General features: G+C 50.2%; 2 protein-coding genes across 2 annotated transcripts; one reads left to right on the forward strand and one right to left on the reverse strand.

The window, feature by feature from the left end:
• The first annotated feature begins 3,362 nt into the window (after positions 1–3,362).
• Positions 3,363–8,503, forward strand: LOC100908704 (fatty-acid amide hydrolase 2-B). The gene is made up of 11 exons (XM_003747532.2): positions 3,363–3,462; positions 4,697–4,920; positions 5,010–5,092; positions 5,191–5,336; positions 5,435–5,644; positions 6,309–6,428; positions 6,561–6,739; positions 7,078–7,323; positions 7,444–7,557; positions 7,647–7,779; positions 7,860–8,503. Exons 2-11 carry the CDS (start codon positions 4,711–4,713, stop codon positions 8,075–8,077), a joined length of 1,659 nt encoding a protein of 552 aa, XP_003747580.1. The 5' UTR covers positions 3,363–3,462; positions 4,697–4,710; the 3' UTR covers positions 8,078–8,503.
• Positions 8,504–9,238: 735 nt separating this feature from the next.
• Positions 9,239–15,038, reverse strand: LOC100906896 (uncharacterized). Its single transcript, XM_003747680.2, has 19 exons — positions 14,960–15,038; positions 14,740–14,801; positions 14,575–14,653; positions 14,276–14,407; positions 13,989–14,180; positions 13,759–13,896; positions 13,526–13,657; positions 13,350–13,430; positions 13,060–13,176; positions 12,833–12,982; positions 11,728–11,848; positions 11,197–11,576; positions 10,945–11,083; positions 10,749–10,830; positions 10,443–10,578; positions 10,237–10,332; positions 9,969–10,120; positions 9,810–9,875; positions 9,239–9,680 (listed from the first exon to the last, which is right to left on the reverse strand). Exons 1-19 carry the CDS (start codon positions 14,960–14,962, stop codon positions 9,482–9,484), a joined length of 2,457 nt encoding a protein of 818 aa, XP_003747728.2. The 5' UTR covers positions 14,963–15,038; the 3' UTR covers positions 9,239–9,481.
• Between the last annotated feature and the right edge of the window lie 1,185 nt (positions 15,039–16,223).

Below are 16,223 nucleotides of genomic sequence, written 5' to 3' on the forward strand. Positions count from 1 at the left end.
GATGGATCGAAAGCATATACTCCAGGAAAGCAGCTCCCGACTCGGCTCTTCGAGCCGAAAAGGAGCCCAGATAGCATTGAGGTGATGTGCGTCGATAATAGAACAAGATGTCACTATGTCAAAGCGAGCGACTCCGCGAATCCGAAGAACCGGTTGGGCGGATACTGAAGCCAGAAAATCTGAGTGATCGTAGAAATCGAAAGAAATCACACGTGACGATGGTAGCTAAGGGTTGAGCGTTACCCACGTCAGCTTGTAATCTGCTCTCGATCGTTCCTTTCGCATAGTCGCGTCTTTCCCCATAGAATTCATCGAGTTTAAGTACGAGGAATGGAATGACTTGCTCCTTCCTGACAACGAGGATTCCTCGAGGATTCGCGATTTATTCACAACTCAGAGCTCAAGACCCCGTAGCGATAGTTTTTTGAGGGTGTAAGAGTCGCTCCGCATGCGAATCGAAACGCGAAATTGTCAATCAACTGGATATAGAAACTTTATTTAGCTATCCGATGCTCAGCGGATAATCCGACGCTCTGGACCTATGAAGAATTACCGATGAGCTCCTGCGTGTGGCGAGCTGGATGCTTCGCCCTCTCGGATGCTTTGAGATCGTGAAGACATGTTCCTTCTTAATGAAACTTGATCCGAGCATCATAACCGTTGCTCAATGAAGCTTGGAAAAGCCTCGCCGATGGCTCGGTGGCTCGCAAACTCTCCTGACATTTACTCAGCTGATGGGAGTCTGTGGGACACCGGTGGAGTCAATAAACTTCGTCGCTGTAAACGAACTGGTCGTCGATTCCTGGTGTCCTTGAATGAGGTCTGCCCTCACCACAAGACGCATCGCCCAGAAATCGCTACGGTAAGAGTCCGCGCGCGAGATTAGAGCGGTGCAGTTGAGGTTGCACACAGTGTTAAGCCCGGTTAAGTCTCTTGGGTCGAAAAACTGAAGGGATCGCAATGAGCTCCATGAACTATCAGCCAGACAGTTCCTTGGCAGTCTCAATCTCAATTCCCATGGATCCGAGCTGCGAAACCCGTGAGTACACGTGGGTCGGAGTATGGCTCGGAGTACATACCCATCGGCAATGAAGTGAAGTGATACACCTACCTTTATTGAGGTGAAAGGTCGCGAGGTCCATAACGACTTCGTCAGCTTCTCCCCTCGACCATGCAAGGCTTGCATAACATCCAGCTCTGTGGACTGGAACTCGAACAGTCGGTCTCCGATCCGGTGCTGTGTAGAGCAGAAGCCTTCAGAGGGTAAAATTGCCGTATGGGCGGACAGGATCACTTTCTATGCTCATCCACCCACTCGACTTCTAGTGAGTCCAGACGCGGAAATAGAGAGCGCCATTATTCCTCATAAATTAGTCGATTTTTCCTAGTTCCGCTCCCGATGCCGATTTCTGGCAGAAACTCAAGCGCGTACGAAATTTTATTCTTCAATCCCGACGGAGCATCCGACCGAGAGTAATCAACACCGAGAGTATTCTTCAGCACAATTATTATATGTAGTATTACCATAAGCAGAATCAATCGACACGTCTCGTCGAAGTGCCTCATTCTCTTGCCAAAGAGGCGACACTTATCTATCCGGCTCACGATCAGAGCCGTCCCGGAGCTGGGCGGAAAATTTCTCCAGGACAGCGATTCTCAAACTTTTTTCTCCTACGTCTCCCTTCTGCCTCTTGAGAAGCGCTCGCGTCTCCCCCGAGGGTCATCGAATATCTGAGAATAAAGAGTTTCGACCGAGACATGCCACAGTGCCGTTTTATCCGTACATAAGGCTTCATCCTTTAATTGTACAATGATTATAAGCTTGGAGTACAGTGGCAATGAGCTTGGTGAGCTTCCAGAAACGTGAAATCAGGTCGGTCGGGAATTCTCGGATCCCTAAGCGTCTCCCGCAGGAGACGCGTCCCCCTAGTTTGAGAGACGCTGCTCTAGGAGCAGGTCCGAATACGAAGCCGTGGATCATACGTCGGGAGTGCCCATGGTATGCTTAATGTAGATACGCTTGCCTAAGTGTGCAAGGAAGGGGGAGGTTGAGATGGTCTCCTGCTGTGGTCAGCTCCCGGGAACGTGAGAGGACAGCACGGAATCTTCTCGAAGTTTTGCTCACTTCGATCGGACCCATTAGCGCGTCCCCCGCTGTGGTTGACCGTGGTCAGAATATTCTCAATAGCGAGAGCCTAACGGCGTCGGAGCTCTGGACTTCTCCGGCTGCCTCAGCCGCTCGCAGGGTCTCCGTTCCCGCGTTGCAGCCGAGGAGGGAGCGTTAAGTTCTCCGAGAATCACAGCAACAGCGGCGTGAGAGATTCGTACGAAGCTAATGACGGGTTGAGGAGTGTAAGCTCCTGACCTCTCTCGATTGCCGAACGTCGATGAACATTCCTCGCTAGCTGTGGGATTGATTACTCGAGATTTCCCTCGTCGACCCGATGTGAAGCTGCCCCGCTTCACATCTTTTAGGTGGGGCAGACAAGAATGACTAAATAACCAAAAAATGGAATGAACTTGTTTCCACTGCGTTAGAATGTCGGACAGCAATTTCTGAAGCGATACTATCGCTAGTGAAAACTTTATCTCCTCTCGCTCGAGATACTGGACGGTGCTCATGTAAGCGATCTTGGCATCTCGGCGCGTCATTCGGCAGAACGATCGAGCTGACGAAGCATTCATCGATTGCGATCTTGACCACGGCTAGCAAGGTACAGCCCAGGTTTCCGAACAGGACCTCTAGGGGACGGAGTCCTCTAGTTCGATTGGATTTTCTATCATCCAATCCATTGATTCGGGTAATTAATCTCGTGTCAAACCTCTCGATAGAAAATGGCGCTCCGAGAGTCGCATGGTGCTCATAACACCTTTAGGAGCCATGATAGTTGATCGCAGAATGCTTCTGCGGGTTCCGCATCCAACGTCGTTCGAATCTTGAACAGGGTAAACACCCATATCTATCGCAGTCAGATCTCCGCCGAGTACTCTGACGGGCTCGAGTATCGACCATTCGTCTACTAATCGGGTTACTCCCAGGGGAGATGCCCTCTGCACCCCGATGGGCGGAATATTCTGCATTATTAGCGCGCACAGATTCACGGGTACAGAACGTCTGGCCATTATCGGCTACATTCAGTCAAAGCGACGAGGAAACCAGTGATCCCTAGTAGAGAGCCGCTTCGCTATCCATGAGGAAAAGCCAGATATGACGACCAGATTGTACCGGAATCGAGTGGAACGACACTCTTTTTCTCGACACTTGGAACAAAACAGGTGTTCTCATGCACGGCGAGCTCGTATATGGCGTCCAAGTTGAACGTCCAGTGCACCTCTCTCGATCATGATCGCTTGTTGTGAGTGCGATTCTCGTGCGGTGCAGCACGCGTGGTGCCTCTCTCCGGCCTATGACCCTTTCGCTCCATCTCTGAGCCGCCCGGAAATTGAGTGTCCGAACCGCCGGTGAGTGATTGATCTAGAACCACGCCATGAATGTCGGGGCTATCACCTTCTAGCGTATCTTCTCCTCGCTTGCATCGTAGCTATCCGGGAAGTCGCTCCGATCGCTCCTTCGGAGTCAGAGAGCGGAGGGTTCCCCGTGATCCGCCCAACGGGAAAGAGTTGTCGAAATGGATCCTGATTGCTCAGATGACCATGCTTGGAGCGGAACACCTTTCACTGCTTCTGAACACTCTCTCATTCTCCAACCATGTGCTCTGAATCAATGATGATGAGCGATTGGCGGAAGGATCGGCGAGCGAATACGACGCGACTTCTTCCTTCCACCTCGACAGCATCGAAAGGCAATATTCGGGTTCGAGAGGATGATTATGCCACATGATTATTGAAACGTCAGGGGCTGGACTCTCTGAGGGTGCCCGACACGGCTCTATACTCCCAGAGCTGGGAGAGACCCCGGCGTCCAGGTTGTTTGTCTGGAAAAGTATCTGAGTCCTTTGGGGCCGGCAATGTTCTCACAACGCATCTATCATGGATTATCATCGTTAATCGCGAGGCTTACAAGCAGTGTGCAGAGACTAATCAGGATTGAGTACGGTCCATCGAGCTGGCAATCGACCCGGATGGCCCGGTCGGAGATGGATCCACAGTCTCCGGTATCACCAGCTGGCTTCGGAAGGGAGAAGCCGGAACGCCCTCGTTGTCGGAATCTTTCTTCGATTGTACTGAGTGGCGAGAGCCAAGATGGGAAGAGATGGGGATCTGCTTGCCCCGGTACACCCGATGATAATCAGACTCCCTCCACCCTTGCTCGTCCCCCTGATCTAACTCACCGCATGATTGTAACGCCTTGACTCATTCGCCATTGATGGGCGATGCTGAATCGAGCTTGCGATGAGAGTCCTGATGAAATCCGAGATGCTGCCGAGAGGGTGGACTCGATCGGAAGAAACCGGCAAGGGGGTGAATCAAGCTCAAGACGTCCCGGGCTTCGTTCTCAATAACTTCCATAAATCAGAAAACTAATGTCTCTGAAAAAAACTCTACACGAATTTCCAAGCATGGGGAGAGCATCGGGTACACTCCGCGGGACGAGTCTGATCTCACGCAAATCTCTTCCCCACGGAAAGATGAACAGCTTCGAGCACTTGGCGGTTTGCAGAGGAGGATCAGAAAAAAAGCCTGACAGGAGGATCGCTTCTGAAGAGAGAAAGATTCGAGCGAGCATTTCGTTCAGTTACAGTGAAAAAGATGGACTACGAGCGCATGCCGCTACTGAAGCGCGTACTGGTCTCCCTCTGCATGACACTCTTGTACGTTCTACGCCTACTCTCAGACTATTTAGCGTTCCCTGCTCTGAGCGCCTTCAAAAGCGGCCGCTCGAAGCTCCAGCCAAGAGTAGATGAGAAGATTCTGCTCATGAGCGCAAGCGATCTCGCCGAGAAGATCCGATCTGGCGAGGTAATTACCCGTCAGGGAATCCGTTTACATCTCTGTTCGATTCAATAGAAGAGTTGGCTGAGATATAATTGCGCTCTCGAATATTTCAGTTGAGCAGTCATCAGGTTGTTTTGGCTTTCGTGAAGCGCTTGCGAGAAATAGATCCTCTCTTGAATGCTGTCACCGATGAGAGGTTTGTACGCAGCTTTCGTTCCCTCCGAATGTCTCGTTCCGAATTATATTCCAGATCAACCCCGCAGACCGGAGGCAGAAATATTTGATCGGTTGCAGGTATCGTGCCGCACTCAGCGAGGCGAAGAAGGTGGATGCCGAGCTAAAAGAATGTAGGTCAGACGAGGAGGCACTTCAGAAGATAAAACTGCAGAGACCATACCTAGGTGTACCGATAACGACGAAGAATGCTTTAGCTGTCAAAGGTTCGTCACGTCCAATCTCGAGTTGTTCGATAAGGGCTTCGGCGACTCGGAAGATCACTCTCTAAAATGACATCGCTCGTCCCGAATTTGATGTGCAGATCTCGGGAATGAAGCTGGCTTGTATCTCAAGAAAGGCACGAAATCTCCCTCGGACTCCTATGCGATTTCCGTCATGCGAGCAAGCGGGGCGATCCCACTTGCGGTGACGAACACGCCTGAAATGTGTCTGTGGATGGAAAGCAACAACAAACTCTTTGGAAGGACCTCGAACCCCTACAACCTATACCGAACGTGCGGTGGATCGAGCGGTAAGAAACAGCGCTCCCGCTAATTTGCTGCGCTATGATATTCAGCCCCGGGACCGACTGGCCTCGATTGTAGCCGGAGATCGAGCCCAATCGTGAGCGGAGAGTGGCGCAAGACTCGGGATCGACGACTCGGTTGCGCGATCGGGGCTTGTCGCGAAGGATTTTTCGAGTGAATTCAATTATGAATGTCGAGAGTCGAGACAGGAATCATCTCATCAAACGGCGCATCCCGCATTCTACAGAAAACATCCTTTGAGACGTGTCACTGGTAGGAAGGAGTGAAATCTGAATAATCCAGAGCGATTGCATAACGGAAGAAGGCATCGAAGTCTTCTGCAGAATTCAATGAAATCTACCGTAATGCTAATAAGCTGATCCTTGGCTGAATGTCAACTCGAGCCCTGTTTATCTCCATCGAAGTCTCTCGTGGGCGATAATATTTGAGGGTAGATAACCTCCCAGACTCGCGTCATTCGATGCGTCTCTGGTCTAGTTGTGCGAAAACAGCCCTCATAAAATTTTCTGTCTCCGAATCGATACGTGAAGCGGGATGCGCTAGGGGATTGCATCTTTCGGGAATTGGAAAGTGGACACTGATGAAATCGACGCGTCCACGACCGGAGAGAAAGTGAACTCTTTCGGAACGAATATTTTTCCATTCAAGGTGGTGAAGGCGCAATACTGGCGAGCTGCGGTTCCCCGTTCGGAATCGGTACAGACATCGCGGGAAGTATCCGTGTACCCGCTGCATACAACGGAGTTTTCGGCTTGAAACCGACCATAAGTGAGTGAATGGGAGATTGTAGATTCTGGATAACTACAAATCATGAATTTGTCGAGGTCCGATAACCGGCAAGTCGGCACGTCTAGAGAGGTACCGCGGACTTATGCCAAATTTTGTGTTTTTTCCGCGCAGACACCGTCGACATGACTGGTCACTACCCGATGCCAAAGGATATATTGTACCCCCTTCTGATCGCTGGGCCGATGTGCAAGTACGCGAAAGATCTCCGACCTTTCCTCAAAGCTCTGGTGGGACCTGAAACCGCTAAGCGAATGAACTTAGACTCGAGGCCTAGTCTACGCAAGCTCAAGGTTCGCTTCGTCTGCCGGATAGTCATTCAGCTATCGGATATATGTAGATGATCGATGTTTGCTCTCGAAACCCAGATATCCACCCTGGCCCTGTCTTCAACAAGATTTGCCGGGGGACTGCGACGCGTCGCGACGCCGGCACCTTTCCATCGAGGCGAACGATGACGACGAGTCCCGATAGCCGGCTGTTGCCAAATTCCCGCGCCAATTTTCCCCTGGGATCATATGACCGATGACTTCGTTGACTTTCTGTCGGCGCGCCGATAGGACAGTCGCCGCGGCGACTGTGCATACCGAGGTCCAACGATGTCTAACGTGGAGATCGAATTTCCAAACAGGTTCTCCACCTTGGAGATTTCCATTCGAGCATCATCACCCCAGTGAAGAAGGAAATAGCCCAACGCACAAAATCAGCAGCGCTCCATTTAGCCTCTCTGAGCAAGTCGGATTCCCAATCAATCGTGATTCCCAAAATCGCTCATGCGTTCGAAATTTATATGACCTACATGACCAAGGCGAAATGTCCACCGTTGGCAGAAGAGCTGGCTATGCTAAAGGGTAGCATATCACTCAAGAGAGAAACGGTGAGTGGAAAAACAGAAAATTGAGCGATCCCGCTTCTTTTGTCGTTTTTTTTCTGGGAGAACTTTCTCTGACGGACTTCGTGCAAACTCGCTCGACTTTCTTTTGTGAATCCGCTTCAGGTGAAGTACTTAATCGGACGATCCAAACACACGATGCCGGCTCTCTTCGTCGCGTACTTAGAAAAGTTGGTGCAAAACTCAAAAGACTCGTCGCTTGTGAAAGATTTTTACCGGGTGAGTTCGGAGGGATCGTGGGAGCCGAAGATACGGCCTGTCTCACGAACGGACAAACTCTCTAACGATCTCCTCCACGCTTGTTCCAGATGAGTTTGGATTTGCAGGCCGAGGTTGAGACTTTGTTGGGGGAAGACGGCATTCTCGTTTGTCCCACCCTGCCCGATATAGCGCCATACCACGGACTGACGATTCTGAGACCGTCTATCCTCGCGCATACAGGTCAGAACTGAGCTATCACGAGTCGTCGCCGGATCCGAGTCCACTGTCATGAATCTCACGCTGAGCTCCTCCTCCCTCAGGCATTTGGAATATTTTGGGTTTCCCTGCCGTCTCCGTGCCCATGGGTCTATCGAAGAAAGGCATGCCTATAGGTGTCACCGTGGTCGCCGGTAAATTCAAGGACAACATTTGTTGCGAGGTAGCCTTGGAGCTCGAAAGGCAATTCGGAGGATGGGTGCCGCCTTTCGAGACTTCGATCGAAAACTGGGCTTCTCTAAAAGAACAGATACTGCTGTGAGAAGGTAGCGAAGGAGAACGAGAGGTTGCTGGGGTCGTTTGGAGAAACGCTGAATGTTCCTACCTAGTCTCCATGAGTGCCCATAGCTCCATCTCGCCTGGAATCTTAGCCTAAGATGGGGAGAAACGTACAGATTAATAATTCCTAAGCCAACAGGCCCTTTGTGAGAAAACGGGTCTTTGTGTAAAGTGTTCACGTATCCCTCATTCATAAAATGACATACATCATATTTCGGGTTTCGGATGTTCCGCTGACCGACCATCGACGAGCTTACCGTATTCCGAACGAATCTGTTCGGAAGCGATGAAACCTTGAAGGAGGAGCTCATTGTCATCCGAAACTGCGGCTTTATAGAATGAGCTTCCCCCTGACCTTCGCTCAATCGTTTCAATCAATAAAGACTATCGCACGAATGAGAGTTCCTTACGCACAAAACTTCCCTCTTCGCTCTGCAGTCATCCCGGTTTCTCATTTCTCAGGTTATGTCATAGCGAAATTCGAATCGAAAAGTCTGCTCTACGAGAGGGGCGAGCTTCACTTTTAGGGGGCCGAAGATTGCTCGACGTATCTATAGTGTCTTGTGTTTCTGCATTCCGTGGAGAACATGCGGACGATGTAGAGGAGAAACGATCCTACGCCGGAAAGAGGTGGACTCGCTCCAACTCGATTCTAAAATTGAAGAAGCGAGGAACGACTTTCTCCAAATCAGTCGCCGCCAGCCAGCGATGGATCTGGATCGAGGTCCGCCGCGACTCGCACTCCGACGGACGATAATCTTGAGAGGAATCAGGTGGACGATCATCGCTGGACGAAACTTGCAGGCTTCGATTGGACGCTTGCCAGCCGATCGAGATGCGCGATCACTTGCGTCATGATCACGGCTAGCGACGAGGTCGAGGTCAACTAATGACGCGAAGTCAATAATTATTGTCGTCCCATCTCGGGACAAGCCGACGTCTACATCCTGTCACGAATTCAAGAGTCACATTTTTGGCTGTAGACGGCAGCGAGGCGAAAACGAGCTGCGCGAACAAGTAGCTCCGTATCGAATGCTTCGGAACGGTCGGATGATGCCGCTCGGCGATTGATGGCACTTCCTCACACGGGGCATCGCCTGTTGGCGGGATACGGGCGAGCGGAATCAAGAAACGAGGGCTGGTCAAGGATGAGACACTCGAATGTAGAATGAGTTGACTTATCTCATCATTTATAAATTCATCATGTATACATCGTGAAAATCGATGCGGTGTCTCGATAATATCAATCAGGTAAGAATACGAAAGGTGACGAATAGATCGGAGACCGCTCACTTTCCCTCTAGAGTTTCACTCAATGTTTCCTTTTTTCTAGTCCCGGTTTAAATTGGCAGGATCGGAGCGTCAATGCTCTCATGTTCGGACGCTGTCAATCGTCATTTCGGAAAGGCTTCCGAAGTCGAGAGAAAAATCCGTGATTATCACTGGAGGGAGACGTTTCCCCCTTTCCCTCAACTGTCTTGTGACATTTCGGTTTAAGGCAGAGAGTTCCCGAAGAGCCTCGTTCCCAGCATTCCACAGTAGCGTTGTGTCCACAGTCCAGTGTCACCGTGACCCTATCTTGACATCTGTAATCGCAGGAGGAATGCTCTCAGTTTCTCTCCAGGACACGGAAAAATTGAGGAAGGGATAGATCCTCTCAAAAACGAAGCCTGCCCTGATTGTGAATTTATGCGAATGTTGACCGGACGGCTCACCTGTCGATACACGGCTGCCCACAGCTATATGGACAAGGGTGACCACACGGTAGGATCTTCTTGCACCTGAGAACGACCAGATTCACGTCAGTAGCGAGTCATCGTCCGGTCATGAGGAGCTTCATGATCCAGGACCTTGATAATGGAAACGATTTTTGCCTCTCTCTACAGGGTGACCAAGATTCGTCGAACGTTTGATCATCGTGGAAGTGACATTTTTGGGGGCACAGATGTCCACAGGATAGGACAACTTTGCAGATCTCCTGACAGCCGCTGTGGTTTCTTAGATTCTTGCCTTCACCAAGCAAGACCTGGGTTCAAGAGACGACGTTGAGAGTTTGCTCCCTCCAGATTCTCCAATGGATTTAGTCATGATCACCGTCCTTGGCGGGATCTTTCATACTGATCAATTCAATTGGGAACTCACGTCGCATTGATGCTTCGGACAAGTGAACACGATGTTCCTCCGAACTAGATTAGCATTCAACAGGTTTGTCAGGAACTTGTTGACATGCTCATCCGCCTGGTGGAGAGAAAGGGACTCCAATGAAGATCATGAGGAAGATACTGATGTTCAATCGATACTTCATCCTCCAATCTTTCCCGGGATAAATTCCTGGTGTCATCGAAAACCTTTCTGAGTTGCTGTATGTTGCCGACCATGAAGAACTCTCGCGTTGTGCACTTGACGAGTCTGTAGAGGCTCGGGAGGCTCTTCGCGGTCAAATTGTGCAGCGACACCAAGGTCTGCGTGTGTTTAACGAACAGTCTGTGGGAGGGAATAGTAGGTTTTCTCGCGACTGACTTCCGACTACCCAGACTGGTCGAGGGGCTCTCATATCTCTCCGGGCGCATGCCGAAGTGAATCCGATGTTGTCCTGCCCCTCGAATATTTCATGAATGGGTGATAGGAATAGAAGTGGAAGGGGAGTAACGGACCCGTTCTCTTCGGCGATTCCCGGTAATCTCACTCCGTTTTGTAGAGCGTTCCGCAACTCCTGCAGGTTCCCATCGGCGGTGACTGCGGAGAAAAATCGGTGGAGACGTCAGACGGTCAGACTTAACTTCAATAGACCAAATATAAGAGACGGGAGCGGGATTGGGGACAAAACATCAATTGATCCGATCGACGCACCGCAGCAGCCAAAATGGTCGTGATCTCCGCGCATGATGAAAAATCGACGGAGATCTGCGATGAAGTTCGCCTCGAAACGAATCGCTGCTTCACCCACCATCGAATGCCTGATCAGGACCACGTTATTCGGACTCTCTACCTGCCAGTATTCGACTCTCATAATTATGGGAGAAAATCTATCATGATCCATATACATTCAAATGTTCGGTGGGAATCTAATTTACCGTAATTACTGATTCATTCGTAGTTTACCTTGCTCACGGATTTGGACGCATTGTGCTTGAAACACGTCAGGAGTAGTGAAAGACCCTTATTGAGATTCACATCCCGATTCGAGAAAAAACGGAAGTCGACTTTATCCGTGTCGATGAAAGTTCTCAGAGTTTTGATGAATTCTGATGAAACGGATTTTCGGCTCCGTCTGAGGAAATTCGAAGACTCCTTATGCTTCCACACTATCACCGGATCCCAGAAAAACGGAGTGTCGCAAGCTAGGTAAATATGGTTCTTGTGGACCCTCAGAACCGCACTGAGCTGCGCTCTGGTCAGCGATTCTGCGTCCAAGACCACAGAAGCTGCGGGGGCGAGTTGCGTCAGAAGGGATAGGCTGTTCGATACGTCTTCGATTGTGCCTACAACGGGGATGACATGTAATTAGCGACGGCAATCAAAAGATTCCGTCATGCGGATCATCGAAATTCTTTCGCTAATTATCGACGGGGAAAAAAGGCGGAGCTCCCCGGCGCCGGAAATATCCCTCCCTGGATATGCGTAAACACCCACCGTAAATGATCGTGACATCTGTGAAGACACTAGCCCCGAGGTTCCTATCGGTTTCAGTGAGAAGATCCTTGAGAGCTCCGAGTTTCGAAACAGTCTCTTGTATGTCCTGCATTCGTGACGCCTGGTCGGAAATAATTGAAAGCGACCTCAATACACCGAAAGTACTCAATAGCTGCTGTTCTCTGCATTCCGTCCAGAATACTGTCGGGGATGACTCGTGGATGTTTCATGCAACCTCGAACGGTCCCTTTATTCTTCAAATAAGTACCATGCGTGCCCCTGGAGCGCGAAGGTATTGGATGGGCACGAGTGCTCACTGAAAGAGCGGCCATCGCATATGAACTGTTTTATTTTCCGAAAAAGAGACCAATATCCACGTTCGCTTCCGTACGTGTAGTCATACTTCTTGCACCAGGGCTTGTCGGAGACTATACATGCATCCTTGCCGAGCGCACAAAATCATCGAGTGTATCAGCTGAATGACACCAGCGAAAATTCCCAGGGAAGCAGCCGTTGTTGCTTCTGTAGACAGGAAAGTGCCGGCCGTCGAGAACACAATTATCGAGTAGACCAGATAGAATATCGCGATTTCCGAAGAAATCAATGTGGAATAGAAGGTGGACACCGGCGGATTGTGGCAGAGGCTGGCCAGGAGTAGAGTCATGCCCGTGACGACGCATAGGTACGCCGTAGCGCAAAGTAACAACGTGTATCGATCGTGTCTTGTGATATTATAGCATAAAACCACGATCGCTAGACCCAACAGAAGCTCGAAAACGAGGAGCGTGACGTCTACAGTCTTGGAGTTGCAATTGATGGTGTCGCCGCTGTTCACGGTCGTCACGGTCGTGTATGCGACCGGATTTTGGGGCACCTCTGATACCGTGTATTGTAAACCCATCGACGTCGATGGTTTCGTCGTTTTCAGCCAGATCTCGGAGTTCTCCTCATCACAGAGCAAAATGATTATTCCCTTCCCGGACGAATTCGATATATGATTTTGAATTTCAAGCGAGAACGAGAGGGGTAAAAGCAGAAAGGTGAGTAGTAGCTCTCTGAATGCTCAACGAGATGAGAGACCCTTTATCATGATCTCGATACTTGCCTTGTGGTCCATTTGTGCCGCTTTGTTGCTGTATTCCGAGCAGAAAACCTCAAGCTGCATCTCCAATTTCCGAATTTGGTCTCTGTACTCGAAATGACACTCCCGGAGACATCGTATCGTTTCGACTTGTTCCTCGCTTTCGAAGGACCGCTGCAAAGCGACGAGGTGTGACCGATCGAAATCCCGCCAAAATCGAAGGAGGCCTCCGATCAATGTGAGAATAATACCTCTTTACTTAGTCGCAGGTTACGCAGATTCAGGAAATTGCAATACGACGGTACATTCACACGTTCTCGGACGTGGTCCCCGATAATGAGGAGACGGCTGTTCGTGGGAATACTCTCCTGGAAGGAGACAAAAATGAATAAATCCTTCGAGCCAATCGATCGCCTATCCTACTCTCATCGTCTCCCCGTTAGGGATCATTTTCTGGAATTTTCTCCTTCGATCCCGGGAGCTTTGGGTGAAAACAATGACATTTGGGCGAGCAAAGACCCGCCCCGGGAACTCCACTTACTTTTATACGCTGGAAAATGTGAGTCATTTTCGCGCTCTGCGGGGGCCCTTGAACGACTCTCAACGTGCATTCTACGCTCAACTGGGAAGTCGGGAAATTTTTAGTTACGGCTCAGCTCGATCTCCCCGCTCTCGAGTGGTCAGGCGAGTGAATCGCTCTATAAGGCGCCTACTCACATCAGTGAATCCAGTGATAGCGAGCTGGTGATATTTCTTCTCATAATATAAACGATTCACCAAAATTATATTGACTGGAATCGCTCCTCCGCGGAGACTGAAGTTCACGGACTCGTGCTCCATGACGGTGATCTGAGGGGTTCAAGAGCGGTCGATGATCGGACGGATCATGGGACAAGGATGCCTTGATGCATCCCAAATGAATCGTGTTCTGGTGCGTGATATGCATCTACCTTTTTTGCTTCACTGGAAGTTGCAATCACGGTTCCCTCCAGGATAGCGATACTACTCCCGTCCTCCAATACTAAGCCACCTTGGAATTCTACTAAAACACGGTCACCACACTCTAAGGCATGGATGGTGCAATTCCTCTGCAACGTGAGATATATTTCGTTCCGCGAGGCTGTATCCTTTGCTCGAAGCTGAGTGCAGGTCCAGTAGAGAAAAAAGTCCAACGTCCTACCTGTGATTTGACCACACTGCGCCCTAGATCGACCACAGAATACCGTTCGGAGCAGGAAGTCAATAAGGCGTTGTAGAAAATTGGCTCCAAATGCTTGCTGCTTCCGAGATGCTTCGCGCTGTCTGCGATGTGTCTACGACTTTTGGGACTGAATGAGCTTCTGAGATCGTTCGTCTTGAGTATCTGGGATTTCTGCCAAAAGCACGCATAATGGTCATGCTCATGTGAAAATCGAGTTGATCGCTAAATGAAGTTATTTAAGGAGCGGAGAGCCGCAGCGAGTTTACCATCGACGAGGCGGTTGTGAGAATCGAGGTCAACGATAGCTGGGACAGAGTTCTAGTCAAGGGTCGAACAGGGTTTTGCGGCGTTGAGCACATGGCTCGACTCGTTTCACTCTGCGGTGACGGAACCTGCGGCTGGGAAGTGACGAACAGTGAGGAGAGTGTCTCGCGGAGAAAGTGACTATGCTGTTTTCAATAGGGAGTTCGTAACCAACTGGCAAGAAGTTTCCATCTGGTTGGAATGTGTCTGTCGATGCGGATGAACTCTGCTCGCTGGGCGGAGTATCATAGAACGCACTCACTCCGAGCCTCGAGGGAGAGAATGGTTCCTGAGTGGCTCTTTGAGCGAGCGGGAGCTGTGTCCTGGGTGTTCTGTGAAGACTACGGAGAAAAAAACTCAAACTCGCAAGGTCTCGCCGAAAATCAGCCGCTTGGATCACTCTTATCTTCTTGGATCTTCTAATTACCTGTCGAACGACGGCCCCAAGACTCGCGGCATCGTCGATCCATGATTTACATAGTAGTTCTCCTGCAAGTATCACGCACTTTCCATTACGCTTCTGAGTGAGCACTCCACTGATAGCTCCTGATTACGGAGTGTTTGCCTCCCGAGAGAAGGATAAGAGCGTTCTCCGAAATCTACGACCTTTGCGCTACCCGCATAGCGGAGCACCTCACTGTATTTACCATTATTCGGGACTTCCGCTCCCGTTGCAGGATTGCAGCGTCCTCCACTGCCGGGAGTTCTTCGGGCGACACGTTGCGCTCGGATATCACCAATGCCGATGTGTGCCTACTGCTGGCATACGTGCTTCCACGTTGCGCTCGGATATCACCAATGCCGATGTGTGCCTACTGCTGGCATACGTGCTTCCACGCTGTGAAGTCTATCCAAAACAATCGCCCGTCGGCCGAGAGAAGTCAATATCGACTAAACTCATTTTCCGAAGTTTTTCCCTTCTCCTTCGCTGTATGCGCATAATCGCAAATCAAAAGCCCTGCCCAACTATATCCAGTTCCTCTTCAATCGGGCAGAAGAGAAATGTCGAGAAGAGGCTCCATCATTGCCAGACCCGCCTCTGTTCAGGATCGATGGCTCGCGAGAGCAAGCGGCCGAGTCAGAGAAGTGTCGGGAAACACGTCCACGTTTCCCGGGAGGGATAAACGGCGCTTCCTACCGTTTGATTGTAACCTCGTGATATCTCTTGCGCATTCTAGCGCCACGATTCTCACCTCCTCGAAGATTCTCGCAGGGCCCGCTTGAGACCGCGCGTATGTCGGGGCACGGACTCCATCCTCGAATCATAATTCCCCCCAATTGCCCCTCGAAGGGGACTCCGCGTTCCGAGACTTCCCTTGGAGCCGATTGAGGCCCTGTTGCTGGAAATTTCCCGGGGCATCGTCGCTTGCATTTACTTCATTGCTTCACCAGATTCTTGGATCGACGCAAATGAGTTCTACAAATGGAATGACAAGCTCAGAAGTCAGTGGGTCATTCTGCTGACGCGAATGCAAATTCCCAGCCTTGGGGTTTTCAGAAAACCATCAGAGCGAGTCGATCTAGAATGGGTGCTGAGAAAACGCTCGTCAGAACCCTGGTCATCTAGTTTAAACGAGTGGAGTTCCGCTCTTTCGTCGGGGTCACTATTCCATTTATTGGTTTGTTTGGCTACCTTTTCATAGAGCCGAGTCTCGATCCAAACGATCTATTTACCTCCATGAACTCAAACTTGGTATTTGTATTCACTCTCATATCGGACTGTATTAGCAGTCTGCTGAGGAAAGCTTCCGCGATCGCGAAATTGCTGCCGTCGTTGGGCGGAAGTAGGAACCTGATATTCGTTATCTTCGTCATGCTTTTATTTGATAAAAATAAATACATGTCCTCTTTCCGATTACGGGGGAACGATAAACTCTCGAAGTCAAACGTAACAGTCGATTGCCTGCGTGG

The sequence above is a fragment of the Galendromus occidentalis genome, unplaced genomic scaffold (assembly GCF_000255335.2).
Source record: "Galendromus occidentalis unplaced genomic scaffold, Mocc_1.1 scf7180000077524, whole genome shotgun sequence".
In the NCBI taxonomy this organism is placed as follows: domain Eukaryota; kingdom Metazoa; phylum Arthropoda; class Arachnida; order Mesostigmata; family Phytoseiidae; genus Galendromus; species Galendromus occidentalis.